Below are 21,897 nucleotides of genomic sequence, written 5' to 3'. Positions count from 1 at the left end.
ATGTATATATATATGTATATATATGTATATATATATATATATATACTAGCAGAAGTACCCGTCGTTGACTGTTTTAAAAACAACCTACAGAAAATGGACTGTGGTTGATGAAAGTATGATAGGTTATGAAAAGGAGGGAGTTGTAAAGAGATAGGTTTTCATACTAAAAAATGTTAACCTAAGCAAAATATCATGAAAGTAAAGATAACTTTCGCGAAAATATATGTTTTTATATCAACTTTGTTTCCATTCGTAGCCAAGAGTGGCCAACAAAATGATGTTTCCTTACAAAGAGAAAATAATAATATAAATATATATGTTTCCTTACAAAGAGAATATAATAATATAAATATACAAGAAATAAATGTGACCATAGGCAATAAAAGTTAATTTTATTGTAGAAAAGTTAATTGGTTTTTATTTTTAAGTAGTTTGTATTTTTTTTTAATTCACGAACCGGTTATAAAACATCAAAATGGCAGCGACTTTGAAATGGAGAGCCCCGTTTTCAATTTTAAGGAGGGGCACCTGAGCATTCTGTGTTAACAATTTAAGAGAGTTCCGTCAACGTAAGGAATATTTATAAGCATATTTTAATGTTTTCCGTTATTTGATACTTGAGAAATATTCGGGTATGGCATGTGTAGTTTATATAAAAATTAATTTAAGTTATTGCCTCAAATTTCGTTTTAACTTCGGTTCGCGTAAATTATTTCAAGTAAAGAGCATTGAAACTAGTTCAAAACAAAATAAAAAACATGAACTGAACTTTTATTGACTATGGTAACATTTATTTCTGGTATATTATTTTTTCGGGTAGTCGTTTGTTGGCTTTTCGGCTAAACACTCTTACTAAATAATATCGACGAAATATCGAAAAACAAAGAAACAACAACAGTTTTGAAAAATAATGAAGCTTTACTTACTTTAGTAAAATAATGCGAAGCAGCAAAATGGGATATAAAAAAGTTAAACACGTAATTACTTTAGATATATGAATAAGAAGAAAATGAAGCCCTTTTCAAGCAGAAAAGCTTCGTTTCAGTTTTACAGTATTGAACGGTGTAATATTGCGCCGCCAGATTCAGGGTGGTACTATTGTAATTTAAAGAAGACGCAGAAAGGTTTGTAATCAACTGAATTCCTTCTAGTACACTGACAAAAAAGCTTAAACAGATATATAAATAAAAATAAAAAGGTTATGTAAATGTTTTTAAAAAGACGGGTAGTCACGTGAGGAGAATTTTTTTTCCATCTTTTGACACGATAACAAGTAACATTCTTATTTTTTTATTATTTATCTATTCATCTATTTTCGAAAGAATGCCACGTGAAAGTGGAGAAGGAAAAAAACAGAGTCATGAAAAATTTGTGTCGAGAATTGTCTAAAGTTCCGACTTTTTTTGTGGGGGGATTTCACTTTAATAAGAACGTGAATTTATGAGGTGAATTTATTCGGCACAATATGATTTAACTCAAAACAATAAATAAAAGCTAACGTGAATTAAGATTAAAATTAAGGTGTTATTGTGAATCCTCACCCCTTTTAAAAAACCTTGTTAAACTTTGTGACATATTTACATTCTATGGAGGTCAGTCGTGAACGAACACCCAATAATTTTATTATACCATAATTCTTTCAAACTGAAACATAATTATCAAAGTATACTTACGCAAATCGATATGAAAAGTCTTTGTTAAAGTTTGCGCCATATTTCTATGGAGTACTGGCGCGAACGCAAACCCCACAATCCTATTATACCATCCCTATTTTAGTTGAAACAAACTTATCAAAGTATTCTTATGTACATCTATATCAAAACCCCTTGTAAACGTTTTTTTTTTTCATTTTTTATTTCCATACTTTGGGGGCCAATCGCGAACGCAGACCCCAAAATTTTTATGAACCACTGTTCTGCCAGATGAAACATACCAATTCCTGATCCTCGATCCATCTTCTATCATTATATGTAAACAATTTTTTTAAAATAGTCAACCATATTGGTGCCTATTCGTGACCAGACACCCCCTCCCTCCACACACACAGAGGCATTCAGCTTTATATATATATATATATATATATATATATATATATATATATATATATATACACACAAATACATACATATATATACATATATATATATATATATATATATATATATATATCCAATATTATTTATTTCTTAATCTGCCCCCAATAAGTTCTTACCCTTAATTATTTATCAGGAATATTTGTCCTCTATTCTATTTTTTTAAATTTAAGTTTGTTATCCTTATTTATCTTTTCTAATTTCTAAGCAAATGCAACCGATGCTAGACACCGCTAATATATTTATCAATATCCTAGCTGGTTTCGTTACTTCTGACGAGAAGACAGCTTCAAAATGTCCTGGTATAAAACGTTTTTAAACCTCTCTTATCTTTTTGTGTTCCTTATTGACACATAACATTATCTATATTCATGGTAATTTCAAAGTGTCAGGAATTATTAATTTATCAAGCTATACTTCATATGCTCTGAAGGTCTATTTATAAAGATGTATGCCGGTTTTTAACCAAAATGGTGGATATGTATATCCAGGGGACAACAATAAAATTATCGCCTTACAAAAGACCATATGATTACATTTCCGTTTGATAAAAACCGTTTTTGTTTTTTGCAGACTATCACCTAGTTAGCCAGTTGTGTACAAATCCCAAGAAACATAAGAGCATTCTATCATATATGAAAGTAACACATGTTCAACGAGCAGGACTGGAGATGCACCGCTGTAAAACTCATGATCTCTACCAATTCAACTTATGAAAACAGGACCATGCTCAAATTGCAAATCTAGACGATTTAAGGCTTGAGGGCACATTTCACCAAGTTTCTTGTTACGGTTATTGTCTTTGGTGTGGCTTCAAGTTGGGGCCACATCAGACCACCTCACATTTTTGAAGTCGGCTTGAAAGTCAAGACCAAAGTGCATCTGGATTACTGAAGAGCCTGGTGATCCCTTGGTGCAATCAGATGGCCGCTGACAGAGCCTGGGTAAGGCAGCAGGATCGGCCGCCGGTTTACAAGTCCAAAATTCCCAGGTTGTACTTCAGAAAAGGTGCTACGACTTTGTACCGTTCTCTCACTGGATCCCCCTCCTTCCCCAAACTGAAGCCGCTGGACTACTTCATTTAATCATACGACGAAAACATCACCAACATGACCTCCATCATAGCCAGCCTGATCTCAATTATCAGCCGAGTATCCGCCGAGCTCCCGCCCGCGCTTGTGGAAAAGGCATATTACTAGTTCCTGACCTGTATCAGGGTGGTGATTGAGGCTGAATTCGGTTATATTGAATGGATATCAACTCTACTACATAATGCAGATAACCTGAATTGATTTTTTCAATAAAAGTTTTTTTAAATAAAACTGTGGTATTGTTTTCTTTAGGGCAGACAAATATATCGTTTTTAATATATATATATATATATATATATATATATATATATATATATATATATATATATATATATATATATATATATATATACGGTTGCGCCAAATGTATAGATAGGACCGATCATTTGTAAGGCTTCTAACTTTATCTATTAAAATGGGAAAAAAATAATTGATGAATTTTCTAATGTTTATTTATGGTAGTTAAAAAAATGATGAATTTTTATTTTCCTTTTTCATACATAAAGTTATAAGTAATTTAAAAAAAAATGATTGACGTTCCTTAACTTTTGGACGCTACCTATATATATATATATATATATATATATATATATATATATATGTGTGTGTGTGTGTGTGTGTGTGTGTGTGTGTGTATATATATATATAATATTTTGTTTACAGAAAGTTTTAAAGGAGAAAAGTCATCGTTATCTTAGGTTTTAAACTCGATAATTAGGATTAGGGGATGAAAATTGACTGAAGAGAACTTGATATAGGTATCGAAAACGGTCCTAATTATCGACTTTGAAACCGATGGTAACAATGACTTGTCTCCTTTAAAAACATTCTGTAAACAAAATATTAGTTTTTGTGTGATGTTTTTCGCTTCAAATAAGGAAAGAAACTACTTAATATAAGGAGTAAAAAATACAACATATGTGGAATGTGAACCACCATAAATGGCAATTCTTTCCCAGTTCGTGAAAATCTGAGAATGAGAAAAATCTGATACAAAAATATTTTCGAATTTATTTCACCAAATCTTCAAAATAATAATTTAACAAATTTGTTAAATTATTATTTCACCAAATCTTCAAAATAATAATTTAACAAATTTGTTAAATTATTATTTTACCAAATCTTCAAAATAATAATTTAACAAATTTGTTAAATTATTATGTCACCAAATCTGCAAAATAATAATTTAACAAATTTGTTAAATTATTATTTCACCAAATCTGCAAAATAATAATTTAACAAATTTGTTAAATTATTATTTCACCAAATCTTCAAAATAATAATTTAACAAATTTGTTAAATTATTATTTTACCAAATCTTCAAAATAATAATTTAACAAATTTGTTAAATTATTATTTCACCAAATCTGCAAAATAATAATTTAACAAATTTGTTAAATTATTATTTCACCAAATCTTCAAAATAATAATTTAACAAATTTGTTAAATTATTATTTTACCAAATCTTCAAAATAATAATTTAACAAATTTGTTAAATTATTATTTCACCAAATCTGCAAAATAATAATTTTAGAAATTTGTTAAATTATTATTTCACCAAATCTTCAAAATAATAATTTAACAAATTTGTTAAATTATTATTTTACCAAATCTTCAAAATAATAATTTAACAAATTTGTTAAATTATTATTTCACCAAATCTGCAAAATAATAATTTAACAAATTTGTTAAATTATTATTTCACCAAATCTGCAAAATAATAATTTAACAAATTTGTTAAATTATTATTTCACCAAATCTGCAAAATAATAATTTAACAAATAAAAAATCTGCTTTTGGCAGATTTTTTAAAAAGTCATCATTGTTTAAAATGAAAATTATGATTTGATGTAAACTTTTGGATACCAAAATCCGGGATTATTTTTAAACCAAGGAAATTTAGATATTTTGAAGACTGACGGTCATAGAAAATTCTGGAAACAAATATATTTAGAATACTTTGGAATAAAAGGAATCTGATATATTTTTTAACCAAATGATCTGAAATATTTTAGATCAACAGCAATCAGGAATATTTCTAATCAAATACTGTCTTGGATATTTTGGGACAAAATATATTTCGGACAATTTAGAACAAAAGGGATATGGTGTATTTTGGAACAACCGATACCTTGAATATTTTGGAAGAAAAGCAATCTGGAATATTTGGGAACAAATGCAATTGAGAATATTTTGAAAATCAAAGATATGGTACAATTTTAAATGAAGGTGTTTAGCATAGTTTGGAAACCAAGAGATGTGTGACATTAATAAACACAGGGAATCTGGGATATTTTGGAAATGAAGCATCTGGGATATGTTACAAATCAAGGGATCCGGGAATTTCGACAAGAAAGGAGAGAGGGTATCTTATAAACACAGGGAGTTAGGATATTTCTTTCCGCGCCAGTATTATTTAATAAAAGTAAATATAAAAATGTACCTTCTGACTCCTCTGATGTCCCATAAAAAAACAAGGAAAAGTCTTTATAATAAACATTCGATAAAAATAGAAAATGTTTCATCGGCAGAAATTTCTTAAATCTATCATTATTATCGATAATAATCGAACGACATTGCTATTATTATTATTATTATTATTATTATTATTATTATTATTATTATTATTATTATTTTTATTGTCAGTATTATTATTATTGTCATTATTCTTCTTCTTCTTCTTATTATTATTATTATTATTATTATTATTATTATCGTAATTGTGTAATGTTTACTATTTTTTATCTTTATATTAATATAATTATAACATTTGTGCTGTGTATGAAAATACGTCATAGTTTTAAGAATTCCGACGCTTCATAAAGTGTTCCATTATCTGATATAATACGTCTTGCGATTATTACCCGCCGCTTTAATTTGTTATTCCAAAATATTGATATTCCTATGCACTCCTAGCTACTACTCCTTTGGATTTTAACACTGCACACCTGCAGATGAGTTCGATTGTTTATATTTTGTAAGCTTTTTATTTTTATGAAATCCACTTGTAGATAATCGATAGATTTATATTAAATACGATGACAAACTTTTTCTTTTTTAATCACGAAGGCAAACATTCGATCATTTTAGTTGCTTTTCTCTTTTTGGGTGTAGCAGCTTACAAACTGAGCTCCATTGCGATTGCTTAAAAAATAATCCATTCACTCGTTGGTTTTAAATGTTACTCTTAATACATTTGTAACGTTTTTGTTCTAACATGTTTTTTATCCTACAAATACATCATCTTTCGTTTCATTTCTATAAAAAAATCATCACTCGCTTCAAAATTTTATTGGTTGTTCGATTACGGGAATATCGGTTTACAGTAATTTTTGAACGGTTACAAACTAAGCAATATAACTTCAACAAACAGACAAAACAAATTTAGCAGTTTTTCGACTTAATAACTAGGCCAATGTAACAGTTTTTGGTATTCTACAAATAATTGATTACTTATTGTTTTTTTTTTTTACACGAGACGTTAATCAACCATTCGTCTCCGCAACTTTCTATCTGCGGATACACAGGCTTACATGAACATGATATATGTTTTCTATTTTGATTTACTTATAAACTTCATTGCAGTCATTTGTTTTTTTTTGGCGATCATTACTTCTACTTCAAACAACCCAACAAGAAACTTTTAGGATTTCCCGATTCACCAATTTTAACGGTATACTTTGCTGACATGTTATTTGATCGCATGGTCCTGGATATGTCCTTAAACTTTATCCGATTGTAAGGCCCCAGTGCGGGCTTTGGGGAGTGTATAGCCACCACTGACCCGGAGCAGTAATACGTGTTAGTGACCGAACTCTTGGTTAAACAGAACCCGATATGAAAAAAATATTATATTTAAACGTTTTCTTAAAAATCACTGGATGCAAGATTAAATAACCTGAAAAGGGTTTATATGCCGTAAAACTAATGAACCAAACAGCCAACCATTTGATTGCAAGTACAGAATACGTTTTTCGTTCAACGTACTACGCTTCACTATAATAGAAACGGATGCCGATTCAATATCGCCATTGTTTCTCCATGTGGTGTATAAAATAATGTACTAACATTAAGACTCTTTAGTTGAGAAAATACGTTTATTTTGGTAAGTAAAAAGGATTCAAATTAAATTTAAACTATAAAAATAAATAGAGGATTTGGCGAATTTTTTTAGGCTTTCAAATTTCGTGTATTTTTTCTACCATCGACGCAACAATCTCACACGTAACGTGCAAAAATATAATAAGTAGTTAATAAAGCATGTTAATAAAAACATGTTAAACAACCCTCTCGAAAAGAGTTAAAAACATATTTAATATTAAAAGGAAGCACAAAAGAAGTGGATTGTCCTTAATCCGCGGAGTTTTGAAGAAATACTTTCCTTCTCATCAGAGGGAAGGGATTAGCAAACTGCGGGATCGGATTTTGCATGCAAAATTATTTAATTAAACTACTAGTAAGTCATACATCTTACGTGGTAAAAAAAGTCAAGAGGAGGGAATAGAGGGAAGTAAAAGGTGATTTCACGTGAATGGATTTTGCGGGAAAAAGTTTAATTTCCAATAATGGAAAAATCCTAACAAGTTGATTAAATTTCCATTTTCACAAGAAAAATCCAAAGGAATTGGGTTAATGGAAGATGGTTCAAAGTAATCCCAAAGGCAGAATTCCGTGGAATCATTCACAAATGGGTACAAGGAAAAAAGGGAATTAGTTAAAATGATATTATTAAAAGAAAAATAAATTGTGCACAGAAAGAAGAAATGGAGAGGTTTTAAAACATGGCTGTCAATTTCAATGCAAGAACAATGAGTCAGTTTTCTTGGATCAGGCTTGACACCCATGTTTTAAAATCTCTCAATTTCTTCTTTTTGCGCACAATTTATATATATATATATATATATATATATATATATATATATATATATATATATATATATATATATAACTAAACAGATAAAACGGTAATAAAAAAATAAAACACATAGTATGTAGCAATCTCTTCAGGTTTTTACTAATTACCAGTTTTGCCATATATATATATATATATATATATATATATATATATATATATATATATATATATATATATATATATATGTATATTAGCGTCCAAATTTTGTAGGCATGGTCGATCATTTGTATGGCTTCTAAGTTTATCTATAAAAAAGGAAAAACACATGTTGGTGAATTTTCCAATTTTTAATATTGGTAGTTAAATAAAAAATAATAAATTTTTATTTGCCGTGTTCATAAATAAAGTTATAAGTCATTCAAAATGATGATCGAGGTTCCTTAACTTTTGGAAGCTACTATATATATATATATATATATATATATATATATATATATATATATATATATATATATGTATATATATATATATATGTATATATATATATATGTATGTATATATATAAACAAATCATTGGTACCGTCGGTTTCAAACTCGATACTTGGGATTAGGGAGTGAGTATTGGCTGAAGAGAGCTTGATAAAAGTATCTAAAACGGTTCAAAAACAAAATTAATTAAGGATATTTTAAAAAATCCAAGACAAGTTAATTTTTTTTTAAATGAAGGTGTTTAGCATAGCTTGGAAGCCAAGGAATTTGTGACATTTATGAACAAAGGGAATCTGGGTTGTTTTGGAAATGGACCATCTAGAATATTTTAGAAATGAAGCGATCCGGGAATTTCGGCAACAAAGGAGAAAGGGTATCTTATAAGCCAAGGGAGGTAGGATATTTCTTTCCAACGCAGTATAATTTAATAAAAGTAAAGATACAAATGTACCTTCAGACTCCTCTGGTGTCCCATAAAAAGACAAGAAAAAGTCCTTATAATAAACAGTATAGAAAAACAGTATAGAAAAAAGTTTTATTAGAAAGAATTTCTTAAATCTATTATCATTATCGATAATAATCGAACAGCATTATTATTATTATTATTGTTATTATTATTTTTATTATTATCGTAATTGTATGAGTATGTTCCCTTGTATCAAAATACATTATCTTATATAAGTGTTGTGATGATTACCCGTCACTTTAATTTGTTATTCAAAATTATTATATTAATTCCGAGAAGAGTAACTTTCATTCACATATCCTTGTTACAAATGGAAAATAATAACTCTTTTATGGTTTCACGCACTTTCTCTCTTCAAGACAACCGGGATTATAATACAATTGTCAAGTTTTTTTTTTCAACAGAGCCGTCCATGTTTATTTATTCTGCAAATACATCGTACATTATTACTTTCGTTTCATTTCTATAAAAAAAAATCATCGCTCTCTTCAAAATTTTATTGGCTGTTCGATTACGGGAATATCGGTTTACAGTATTTGTCGCACAGTTATACACTAAGCAAGATTACTTCAAGAAACAGACAAAACAAATTTAGCTGTTTTTTTTTCGACTTAATAACTAGGCCAGGATAACAGCTGATGACGCATTGATTTTGTTTACACGCGAGTTTAATCAACCATTCGTTTATGCTACTTTCTATGTTCGGATACTAAGGTTTAAATGGAGATAATGCGTTTTCTATTTCGATTTGCTTACAAATTTCATTGCAGACTGTTTTTTTTTTGGCGATTATTACTTATCGTACTCATCTATGTCGAACTTTTAACCAATTTTAACGGAATATTTGGCTTATATGCTATCTGATTGCATGGTCCTGGATATGACCTTAAACTATAACCGAGGGTAAGTCTCCAGTTTGCAAGCTTTGTAGTGTATAGATCCACCCTTTAACTGCTATTGCTCTCAGATCCAATTTGAACAGGAGTGTTAGTACTTGTTAGTATCCCAACTATGGATTAAACAGAAACTGATATGAAAAGAAATATTCTATTAAAATCGTTTTCTTCAAAATCACTTGATTCGGCATTAAACCCCCTGAAAAGGGTTGGTATGCTGTAAAACAAAAGAACCAACCAAACATTTGATTGCAAGTACAGAATACGTTTTCCTTTCAACGTACTACGTTTAACCATAATAGAAACGGATTCCTATTAAATATCGCTATTGTTTCGCCATGTTGAGGATAAAATAATGTACTTATATTAAGATTTTTCAGTTAAGAGAATACGTTTAGCTTGGTTGATAAAAGGCTTCGAATTAACTTAAAACTATAACATAGGTTTCGGCGAATTTTTGACGTTCACAATTTCTTGTATTTTTTCTCCTCCGTCAACGCGGCTATATCACACTTAACGTGCTAATCAGAAAGTGGATATTTAGCCTTCGAACGGTTGCGTAAAAATAAAACGTCTTAATTTACACGTTTCAGTTATTTCATCTTTCCGATTCTTACTTTAGGAGTTACTTTCAATTTCACAATCTTTTCTTATTTTGTCGTATTCCTATTCCTATTCGTATTAGCAGTAGTAGTATTAGCGGTAGCAGTGGTAGTAGTAGTAGTAGTAACAGTGGTAGTAATAATATACATTTATTCCATTATTATTATTTTTACGTTTCTCAATATTACTCTTAACGTTTTAACTCTTTTACTGTTCTGTATATTTCATTTTATTATCGGGCTTTAATTTCTAAACTGGTAATTAGAAAAACCAATTAATTAAGTATGTATTCTCGGATATTCATTTTTAATTAATTGCCTTTACTTGAAGTAGGTCATGCACACATGCGAAATTAACAAAATAATCTTCCGTTTATTTTTACATTATTGTTTATTATTTCACGATCGCTTAACACATTTATTCGTAAACATTATTTTTCTATTAAAGGGGTGTAGAAAGCTAAGTCTCTCCTATGTTAATTAACGGTTTTTTTAGCATTGCACTCTGTTGGTGAAGACCTCAGTTACCACTTCAGAAAACAAAACAAAACAATATCAGGTCAGTCTACGATAACGATTTATTTCTTATTGTAGGGGTGGAAATCTTTCAACGATTCGCTTTTGGCTTTGTGACATCTTACCACCGGGCAAAGCCAGTGTTCGGATCATGCTAGTTATACATATTTTAGTTTATAATGATTAAACAAAATATATATATATATATGGTATTAAGTTCTATATTTATACAAACATTATTAGTTGCATATGTGCATGCATGTGATCTGAAACCCCCCTTTAACATATATATTCATCTAGATTTTAGCACTAGACTAAATGGATAGAAAAAATATTTCAAATAGGATCGGAAGTGAGAATCGATAGAGAAAAACAGTGGTTGAGCAAGGTATATATTCGCTTTGATCCACTAATATATGCACTAATCCATATACTCGCATTATCCTACAAGCAGAAACGTGACATTATATCGTAGTGCCATGGTTGGTAGTTGCTTATACACCTTCCCCCTGTGGCCAGGTTGTAATTTGGCTGTAGATGGAAGGACACACAGAAGTGCAGCCTGATAATTCCCTTTCCACTATCGACCTCTTTTTTCATCCGGACAGCATGTGGTAAGCACGCATATTTCTGTCTCTCCGTAAACGAGAGGAGGAATCCCTCCCCCTCAACACTAGTGTAGGGTAGTTGGTTTAGGTATTGGTGAAAATCAATTGTAGGATATGTAAATTGTAAAAGTACTGTAATATATATTGCATACATAATATAAATCCAAATAGTTAATTATATTTCATATATATTACGGTTGTGTCGTGTTGTGTGGTTTCTTGTGTTTGCCATATATGTTTCCATTAAACAACGAAGCGGTCCGGAAGAAGAAGTAAAAAGATTCCGACCAGAATGTCATCAGGGTGAAGATGTCATCTTGAAAGAATGAAGGAGCCACACACCATCATCCAAAATTCCAGGTACGCATTTTGTCTTTATGCACAGACCCTAATGACTAACCCATCTTCACGTCTTCATTGGGCCGTTTCTAAGACCTTACACTAGTGTTGAGGGGGAGGGATTCCTTCTTTCGTTTACGGAGAGACAGAAATATGCGTGCTTACCACATGCTGTCCGGGTGAAAAAAGTGGTCGATAGTGGAAACTATGTCTTTATTGTTGGGATATCGTTTATTCCCCCGGGGAGATGGTTGCGTTCCCAGGACGTTGATCAACCAAGTAACTCTCCCGAGGAAGAGATAATACCATACAAATAGATATGTTCTTGTCTGGCACACGTGCAATTATTTCATTTTGATGATTCATCTTTATCCCGGTTATAATTTCAAATATTTGATCTCCATCAATGTATGCAAAAATAAAGGAATTTATACTCTTATATAGATCTACATAATTTATACTGTAATACTATAATTTTCTATGAGACAACAGCAATGCAATTAATATTATATATATATATATATATATATTTGCGGACACCCTGTATATATATATATATATATATATATATATATATATATATATATATATATATATATGTATATATACAGTGATGATCATATTTATTGGCACGGTAAAATAAAAGTTAAATTTTGTCTAATGAATTCTAAAAAAGGGATTAAATTAAAGAAAATAACAAAGTATATTATGTATTTTTAACTGGCCTTTCCGATGCAGCAATCGGATTTTAGAAAAAATAAATAACAAAGGAACAACAAACATAATTGCAAAAAACCCTTGTTCAAAATTATTGGCACGATTTATTTAATTGTATAGCCTTTGGCTTTGATTACCATCCTCAGTCGCTTTTCATAGTTTACAACCAAGTTGTTGCACTCTTCAGTAGTAATTTTAGCCCACTCTTCCTGACAATAATCCTCCAATTGAATAAGATTCTTAGGCTTCCTTTGCATTACCCTCAATTTTAATGTTCTCCATAAATTTCCAATTGGATTAAGGTCTGGGCTTTGTGATGGCCACTCCAAAACATTAATATGATTGTCCTCAAGCCATTTCTTAGTCAGTTTAGCTGAATGCTTTGGGTCATTATCTTGCATGAACCACCAACGACGACCAAGTGAGAGCTCTTTAGCAGAGTCTTTCAGGTTTTCATCCAATATTTTAACATAATCTTCCTTTTTTATGCTACCTGTGACCTTAACAAGTCGCCCTGGTCCAGAGGCAGCAAAGGATCCCCAAAACATCAAACTGTCTCCACCGTGCTTCACTGTGGGTATGGTGTTCTTAGGCAGGAAAGCTTCGCCAGATTTTCTGTAAATATAAGACACTTTATTATGGCCAAATAACTCTATTTTCGTTTCGTCAGTCCATAGAACACGTTTCCAGAATGCAACATCTTTATCAATATGACGTTTTGCAAAGGCTAGCCTTGCTTTCAGGTGCATAGGCTTCAATAAGGGAGTCTTTCTCGGACGACATGCTTTTAAACCAGCTCTCTTCAAAACTCTACCAACTGTATGTCGAGATACATTCACTCCAGAGGTGCTCTGTTCATCAACAATCTCCCCAACAGAGATCCTTGGGTTTTGTTTTACTTGTCGAACAATTTTCCGTTCATCTCTTGGGGAAAGAATCCTTTTTCTCCCTCTACCCTCTAAACTCATAACGTGGCCTTGCGATTTGAACTTGTTTATTATGGCTCTAACAGTGGATTTGGGAAGGTTTAGCTTCTTTGAAATCTTATCATAGCCCTCCCCATTGGTATGGCATGCTACAACAAGCTTCCTGACGTCTTCGCTGTGTTCCTTAGTTTTAACCATGGCGATTGAAAATTATAATTAAGTCACTTATAATAGTTTAAATAAATCGCTATCTAAAAATTATCTGAAAAAAATTATTCACTGAATTAGCGTTAAACAAGCATAATATTGCTATAAAAAAGTTCAGAAAGCACGTAAACCGGAAATTGATTGATATTATACTGATACTGAAAGAAAAACAAAGCCGTGCCAATAATTTTGAACAAGGGTTTTTTGCAATTATGTTTGTTGTTCCTTTGTTATTTATTTTTTCTAAAATCCGATTGCTGCATCGGAAAGGCCAGTTAAAAATACATAATATACTTTGTTATTTTCTTTAATTTAATCCCTTTTTAGGAATTTATTAGACAAAATTTAACTTTTATTTTACCGTGCCAATAAATATGATCATCACTGTATAAATATATATATATATATATATATATATATATATTTATATTTTACTATAATAATTAAATACCTACAGACACTAGTGTTTCATCCTTTCGGGATTCTTCAGCGCAGGGTCTCACGATTAATACCAGCCGAACGATTCGAACCCCGCGACACGAGACATCTCTGGCTCGATTAGCGGAGACGGTATCCATTCGGCTACCATTAACCTCGTGAAATAGCGTTGAATGTTAAACATTTTAAATTTTAAATGTTAATTACGTCAGTCAGAGAGTGATCTAATCGTTATACGATGATCTATGTATATATATATATATATATATATATATATATATATATATATATATATATATATATAACCATAATAATTTATACATGTATGTGTGTGAGAGAGTTCACAGATTTAAAATAGCATCCAAATCAATTTTCAGAAATTACCAAACAAAGAAAATAACCAAATAGATTGTACAAACATGTGCAACCGTAATAGAATTGTCTACACTTTACACGGATAAAAAACGTTTGCTTTTATAAAAGACGTACTTTTAAATCATTCGAATTCGCACAATTAATGAAAGATTGAAGGTAAATATAAAAAAAGACACGAAAAGCAATGATATTTTCAATCGAGTTCAAATAAAAAATATCTTCTTTCCTTTAAAAAACAGTGGGAAGATAGAGCATGGTGTTTATGTATTGAAGGAATTTAATGCAAATAGAGAAAGAAACTTCGTTATTTACCCGGTTTTTTATTGGATTTTATTAAATTAATAATTTGTGAAAACAAAAATGAATATAAAAACCTACCATCTGACTCTTCTGCTTTTGCTGAAAAATTAAAATGAAAGAAAGTGTTCATTATAATACAAAAATGATATATTAAAATTCAAGACCGAGTAATTTAAAAACATAAAATTAGTGAAATGATTCATATTCTCCCTCTCCTCTCATGAGGTATATATATATATATATATATATATATATATATATATATATATATATATATATATATATATATATATATATATATATATATATATATATATACGTTTTATTTTTTATTACCGTATTTTTCTGTTAAGATACATTATTGTTTCAGCTACTCGGCCGTTTTTTGGCCGCCTGTAGCTTCCTCCGAGTTTTAAAGAAATGTTCGCCATTTTGGAATGAAAGAGTGAAAGAGTGAATGACGTCAGGGGGTGCGCGGAGAGCGGAGGAAAGAGAGGGAGGGAACAAGGGGGAAGTGGAAGGCGGCGCTTGGTATGTCGATAATGTTTTAGTTTTGGGGTTTAAGGAACTTGTGGGGGAGGGTCTGCGAGGTTCATTTCTGGTGTGCCTGAGGACATAGGGATACATGAAGAGGAAGGGGGATATATGGGGATGGAAGGAGGGGGTTACTTTAAAATTCGAGTCTTAATGTTAAAGTTTTTATGCGTCTCGATTTCTAGGTAAGTATATTTGACCTTTTGGGTGTTCGCTTATGTTAGGAGGCGGGGGTATATGATTCGGTTTATTTATTTTTAGTTTTTATTTTGTTGTTAATTGTTTGTAGAGGGTTAGCTAGCGGGTCGTGGGCACGGGTACACACATGCGCACGTACACGCATATATACTTAAAAAAAGGTCATATGTACACATACATCCCCAAACAATTAACAACAAAATAAAAACTAAAAATAAATACATTTTATTTGATATATTTTTGCTGAAGTCTAGCAGTCTCACAAACCAAACTAATAGTCTGTCTAGCATAAATTTGAGAGAGAAGTGATTCTGTTGGTTCTCGAGTTAGCTATACATTCATAATAGTGTGATAGTAAAATGGTCGTGGGTGGATTTGAGCCACTAAGTGCTAAGAGGGGGGAATAAACAAAGAAAGAGGAAATAGCTTAGAATAAACAAAGAAATCGGAAATATCCTACAATAGACAAAGAAATAGGAAATAGCTTAGAATACACAAAGAAATTAGAAATATCCTACAATAGACAAAGAAATAGGAAATAGCTTAGAATACACAAAGAAATTAGAAATATCCTACAATAGACAAAGGAAGGGGAAATAGGTTAGGATATACAAAGAAATCGGAAATATCCTACAATCAACCGTAACGATAGAAACCTACTGATAAAACAGGGAAGGGCAGCTTTCGGTAGGGTGGACGACCTGTGATACCAACGTAGAGCAGACAGTCAGTTGATGTGGTAGACGTTGTATGGGAGTTGATAACGACTACAGTTTGACATTTAGAGTTGATTGTATAGCAGAGATAGACAAATGCAACGTCGATAAAACAGGGGAAGACACACACACTCACAAGTCAAACAGTCAATTTATATGTTAACATTGGCGTATTTGTTTTTCCTTTCTTTGTTCATATTTCATTTTTGTGAATCGCGTGTGCTCTCATCGAAAGTCGCCAACGGGAAAAGGACGATCCGGCCATAAGAGGAATAGAGGAATACTCGTACGAAAATCCACGGTTCACGACGTGTGGCAATGCGGTTATCTGATGACGAGGGAGCAACACCTGGGGTTACAATTGTGCCGTTAGACCCGAGGTCGACCTTAAGGCGATTTCACGACGAATAGGGACACGCAGAAAAAAATTGGAACGGCCGAATCCATTTTGAAATAAAAATCAACTAAACAAACAACAAAAATCACGAACAAAAGAAAAAGAAGAAAGTGAAAAGCCATGAGAGCGCTCTCATTACAAACTTGAGAGAAAGAGAGAGAGACAGAGAGAGAGAGAGAGAGACAGAAAGACAGAAAGACAGACAGAGACGCAGAAAAAACTTAAACGGTTGAATATATTTTTTTTAATTAAAAAAAGAAAACGGGACACAAAAGTGAAGAAACCAAAATCACGTAAGTCAACCGAGGAGAAAGAAGGATAAAAAAGGGAAATGCGAGATGAAAATAAAAGGATACACGGTGAGTGGCTTTCTCTTATCTTGTTACTCTGCACAGAAAAAAATCGGCAGATTAGGCCAATTATTTTTTCCATTTTGATGAACTATTTTTTTAGCTGTTTTGTTTAGTTTTGTTAGCATGTGTTGACGTATATATCCTTGTCTCATAGAAAAAGGTGCGAATACAGGTTTTTCTATATGTGATTCATTGGGAGAGAGAGAGAGAAAGAGCGAGACGCTGCGGCGGTGCGTTTGTAAAAAGACAGTGTGGAAATCTGCTAGGATCAACCGGACAATGAAAAAAAAAAGGGAGTGTTTTTTCTCTTTCGTTGATCATTTTCTCCGTTTTGTTGTGAAGATTGATTTTTTTAATCTCTGTTGGAAGATCGCTCAATGTGGGGTAAGAGCAGGGACGGGGTCAACACGCTGTTGTGGAGATCTCCCATGAATAAAGGGAGCCTAAGAGGTGATAATTATTTCGGGAAATTTTGATAGTTGATAGTGATTTGTATTGAAGAATTTTTAAAGTGAGGGGAGCAATTCACATGCTGTGAAGTCTTTTCTCCCCACGTGTTGCCTCAACTCCTGATGCACGGATTGCATTGGAAAGCATGGCGGTGCGTCATTTTGTTACTTTGTGGAAATGTAAGCCGAGGATAGGAATTGCTAAACATTTCAATTTTTGTCCATATAGAGGTCTTCTATATTTGGTGCAATGTGGCGTTCTCCCGTCTTTTCACTCACGGTTTACAAGGAATTCTAGTAATATAACACGTTTTATGAGAGAGATGTTCATCGATTTAAGACATCTCCTGGGCACTTCCTCTGTTGTGGGAACGAGGATTTGTCTTACATCGCGTGCTAGGTGATGGAGGTAAGGGCGATAGTTAAAAAAAAAATCATGATGATTCGACTTGGCCAGGTTATTGGCGGAAAACAGGACATGAGTTTTTGTAGGATGCAGGAAAAGAAGCATCAAGAAATTCGGATTTGTTAAAATGTTACTTGCTTTTTTAATAATGTTGCAAGTGTAATTTAAGTAAAATGTATAATATTGTCCTTCTTATTGAAAAAGAGCAAGAGACCAGACAGGTTCGCGTGTGTGTGCACAACGTTTTCCCGGTAGAAGGTGAAAAAAATCCTCCTAATTTTTTTTTGGTGGGGGGGGGAGAAAGGGAGAGGAGAGTGGCACTATGCCTGTTACAGTTGAGCTGAGTAAAATTCCTCATGATTTTGTTTTTATTCTTTAGGGGGTGGGGCGAAATATTTTGGAGGTTGCTAAAATTCCTCCTGTTTATTTTTGGGAGGGTGAGGCGAAATGGCAGAATGCCTATTATTTTGGAGGTGGTTAAAAGTTCTCCTGTATATTTTTGGAAAAGTGGGGCGAAATGACGGAATGCCTGCTATTTTGGAGGTGGTTAAAATTCCCCCAGTTTATTTTTGGGAGGATGGGGCGAAATGGCGGAATGTCAATACGACGTCTTTGCAAGCGTGTGTGTGAACAAATTCAAAAATACGGTTCATAGAACAGTTCACATTAAACATTCATATTATGATGATGAACACAGTACTTAAATAACAATACAAAAGTTAGAGGACGTGGAAAGATAGATATATACAATGGTCTTTATCATATATACAAGGTGCCTTTAAAATGTGTCCATACTTTTTTTTTTTTGGTGTAGACTCTGGAAACTTCAGTATCTCAATTCCATATATCAGATTGGTGCAAAAATAATGTCGTTTATATATATATATATATATATATATATATATATATATATATATATATATATATATATATATATATATACTTCAGAATAGTTTTTATTTAACAATCAGTTGTTATGGAAACGTGAGAATTATAAGGTTTACAAAATATTACCGGCAGTAATATTCCATAAGTTATACCAGCTAAACAAGAATTACTCGATATGCAAGATAGAGCAAATAAATTAAATTGTAATTCAAAGAATTTAAAAAAAAAACTCCCATTGAAATTAATTTCATATCAAAGAATGCTTTAGAAAATTAATCTCCTTAACCTATAGGGTTTCGATGTCTACCCGATTAATCACCTTAACCTATAGGGTTTCGATGTCTACCCGATTCGGATATCTACACAGCTATGCGGATTACCCAACATATAACTTGGTCCTTATTACCAAACGGATGTAAAGAACGCATAACATGGATTTTACCAAGCAAGCTGGATCTAAAAAACTTTAATATCCTTTTTCTGCAAATCCTCCTGCTACAGGACTTCTGATAAATTTATTATTTTGACTTTGACTTTCCATGTCTCACTTACTTTAGCAAATAGGGTGCATACCTTTATAAGTATTTGCTAATATTTTCTCTCCTCTGATGAGATGGTAGATATCGAACCCCTATAGGTTAAGGAGATTAATTTTCTAAAGCATTCTTTGTCTTGCTTAGAATAATACAAATTCTTTGATATGAAATTCATTTCAATGAGAGTTTAAAAAAAAAAATGAATTACAATTTAATATATACATATATATATATATATATATATATATATATATATATATATATATAGTTAGTTAGTTAGACGTCCAAAAAACGCCATTATTTTTGCACCAACCTAATATTTTGATTGACCAATTTTTATTTCAGGTTAAATGAACAGCAACAGAAGAATCGTCACAGATAGTGAATTTTAAAAAATACAATTTAGAAAAACTACATGCAATAAAATTATTTTTCACACTTACAAAATGAAAGCCACAAAACGTATGGAATGGTTTAGACTGCTTTTGCACAAACTTACATGAATCGAACATCAGTTTTTTTTTAAGTGGCATAAGAGATTCAAGGAAGCCAAAGAGTCTGTGAGGTATGATGAGAGGTATGGGAACAGTAAAGAAGTCAACACACCAGAGCTGATTGTCCAAATAAAGAATTTCATGTCTACAGAGGCAATAAGTGCACTATTTTATGAAACTATGCACAAAATTATTCGCGAGGAATTGAAGATGCGGAAGATTTGCGCCACGTTTGTCCCAAAGGTGCTCTGAGATCACAGACTATTTGACCAAGATGTGCATCAAGACAGTTCCGCACCCTCCCTTATCGTCCGGAAATTGCTCCTTGTGACTTTTGGGTATTCCATAAACTCAACGAAAATCATGGAAGCTGCCGTTATCGGACAATGGTGGAGATGAAAGAGTCGATGACGAGGGTCATTGACACGTCTACACAAGAGGACTTCCATGGGGATTTCCAGTTTGAACGGCACAACAAACACATTGTAGCCGGAGGAGATTGCTTCGAAGGGAAATAGAGTTTCATTTTAATAAAAGTAAACATACGAAAAAGTCTTGAAATTTGCTGAAAGCACCTCGTAATTTAATTAAAATAATTTCTGCATTAATTAATGATTTCTATGTGGACGACTTAATGAGTGATGGATAACTGGTGCTATAGGACGAATTGAATTTGTATCTGGCGCACATATGTCGTCAGTCCATCCGGTAATCACTTAATCACCGTCACCTCAGCATTTACTGTATTGTCGCGTCTTTATTGTCACAAAATCAGGTGTGGGCAGCATCCGAATATATTTTTTCCGGCTCAAAAATAATTTAAAAAAAGAAGAATGGATTACTTGTAATAATATCGGCCACAAAAATTCAACAGCTGATAATTTAATCGAAAATATACACAGCAAACGCAAACACGTTTTCAAAGAATCAACACATCTTCGACCATTTGTAGCGAAATACTATGAATTATTCAATTTAAGGTGTGGATGGTTGGCAACGTAGCATTTGCTTGCAATCATTGGACTCATTCGCAATTATTAGATCAGTTTAATTTGACAGTTAGTTCTTAATATAATGTAGCTTGGGTGGAGAAAGCAGGGGAGGGTAGAGCGGAAGCCATAGATATATCTAAGGCTTTTGACAAGTATGGCACGATGGTCATCTCAGGAAAATGAGATCATATAGTATCATTGGAAGAATACTTTACACAATTAAATCCTTAAGTGAGAAAAGAATTCAGGTTGTTCTCGACAGGCGTACATCTAAACAATATGCGGAAGTACCCCAGGGATCTATCCTTGGATTGTTATTATTCCTAATATTCATAAATGACATCCCTGATAAAATTGTTTCTGATATTTATATATTTGCTGATGACATCACACTCTATAACAGGCACGAGGAGAAAACAAAAGAACACATATCTAGGGAAATGACAGATACATTGGAGGATGACCTCCAATCGTTAGTGGAATGGGAACAAAAATAGATTGCACATTCAATACTGCCAGACTAAGCTTATTTCCTTCAATGACTACAACAAACCTCCTCTACCACCAATAGCAATGTTCAAAGACATATTACCTTAAAGTGCTTCTTTTAAACTCCTCGGCATAACGTTCACAGGTAACATGAGTTGGAACAGATACATTGAGAGCATTGCCAAAGCTGATGCAAAGAAGGTGGGCTTTCTCTACCCTGCTAGAAAGGTACTTACGCCTTAAAGTATCATGTACCATTCGTCCATGTATGGAGTATTGTTGCGACATTTGGGCAGGTGCACCTGCTACTAGTCTCTCACTCCTGGACAGGGTTCAAAAGAGAGTCACCAACCTAATAGGTCCTGAACTGACATCTAAGCTTCAGGCTCTGTCCCATCGACGTAGTGTTGCATCCCTCTGCCTGTTCTACAAGAATTTAATGGCGAATGTTCTGATGAATTACAAACACTTGTATCCCCTCGGCGTGAATACCACCGACAAACGCGACAAGCAACTAAATCCCACTC

General features: G+C 32.3%; 1 protein-coding gene across 50 annotated transcripts in view; it reads right to left on the bottom strand.

Annotated features, from left to right (window-relative positions):
* The window catches only part of LOC145254714 (uncharacterized), a 269,962-nt gene that overhangs the window by 229,699 nt on the left and 18,366 nt on the right, over positions 1-21,897 (bottom strand). For all 50 annotated transcript variants that reach the window (XR_013863794.1, XR_013863796.1, XR_013863795.1 and 47 more), the window contains exon 4: positions 14,997-15,017. Coding sequence is in view for 47 of the 50 variants with exons in the window: in XM_080113386.1 (XP_079969512.1) it covers positions 14,997-15,017 (21 nt within the window). In the remaining 3 variants the exon portion in view is untranslated. The remainder of the gene's footprint in view (positions 1-14,996; positions 15,018-21,897) is intronic.

The sequence above is a fragment of the Euprymna scolopes genome, chromosome 30 (genome assembly GCF_053919585.1).
Source record: "Euprymna scolopes isolate OS-2025 chromosome 30, ASM5391958v1, whole genome shotgun sequence".
NCBI classification, from domain to species: domain Eukaryota; kingdom Metazoa; phylum Mollusca; class Cephalopoda; order Sepiida; family Sepiolidae; genus Euprymna; species Euprymna scolopes.
The sequence above is the reverse complement of the archived record's forward strand: the minus strand, read 5'-3'. Positions and strand labels throughout refer to the sequence as shown.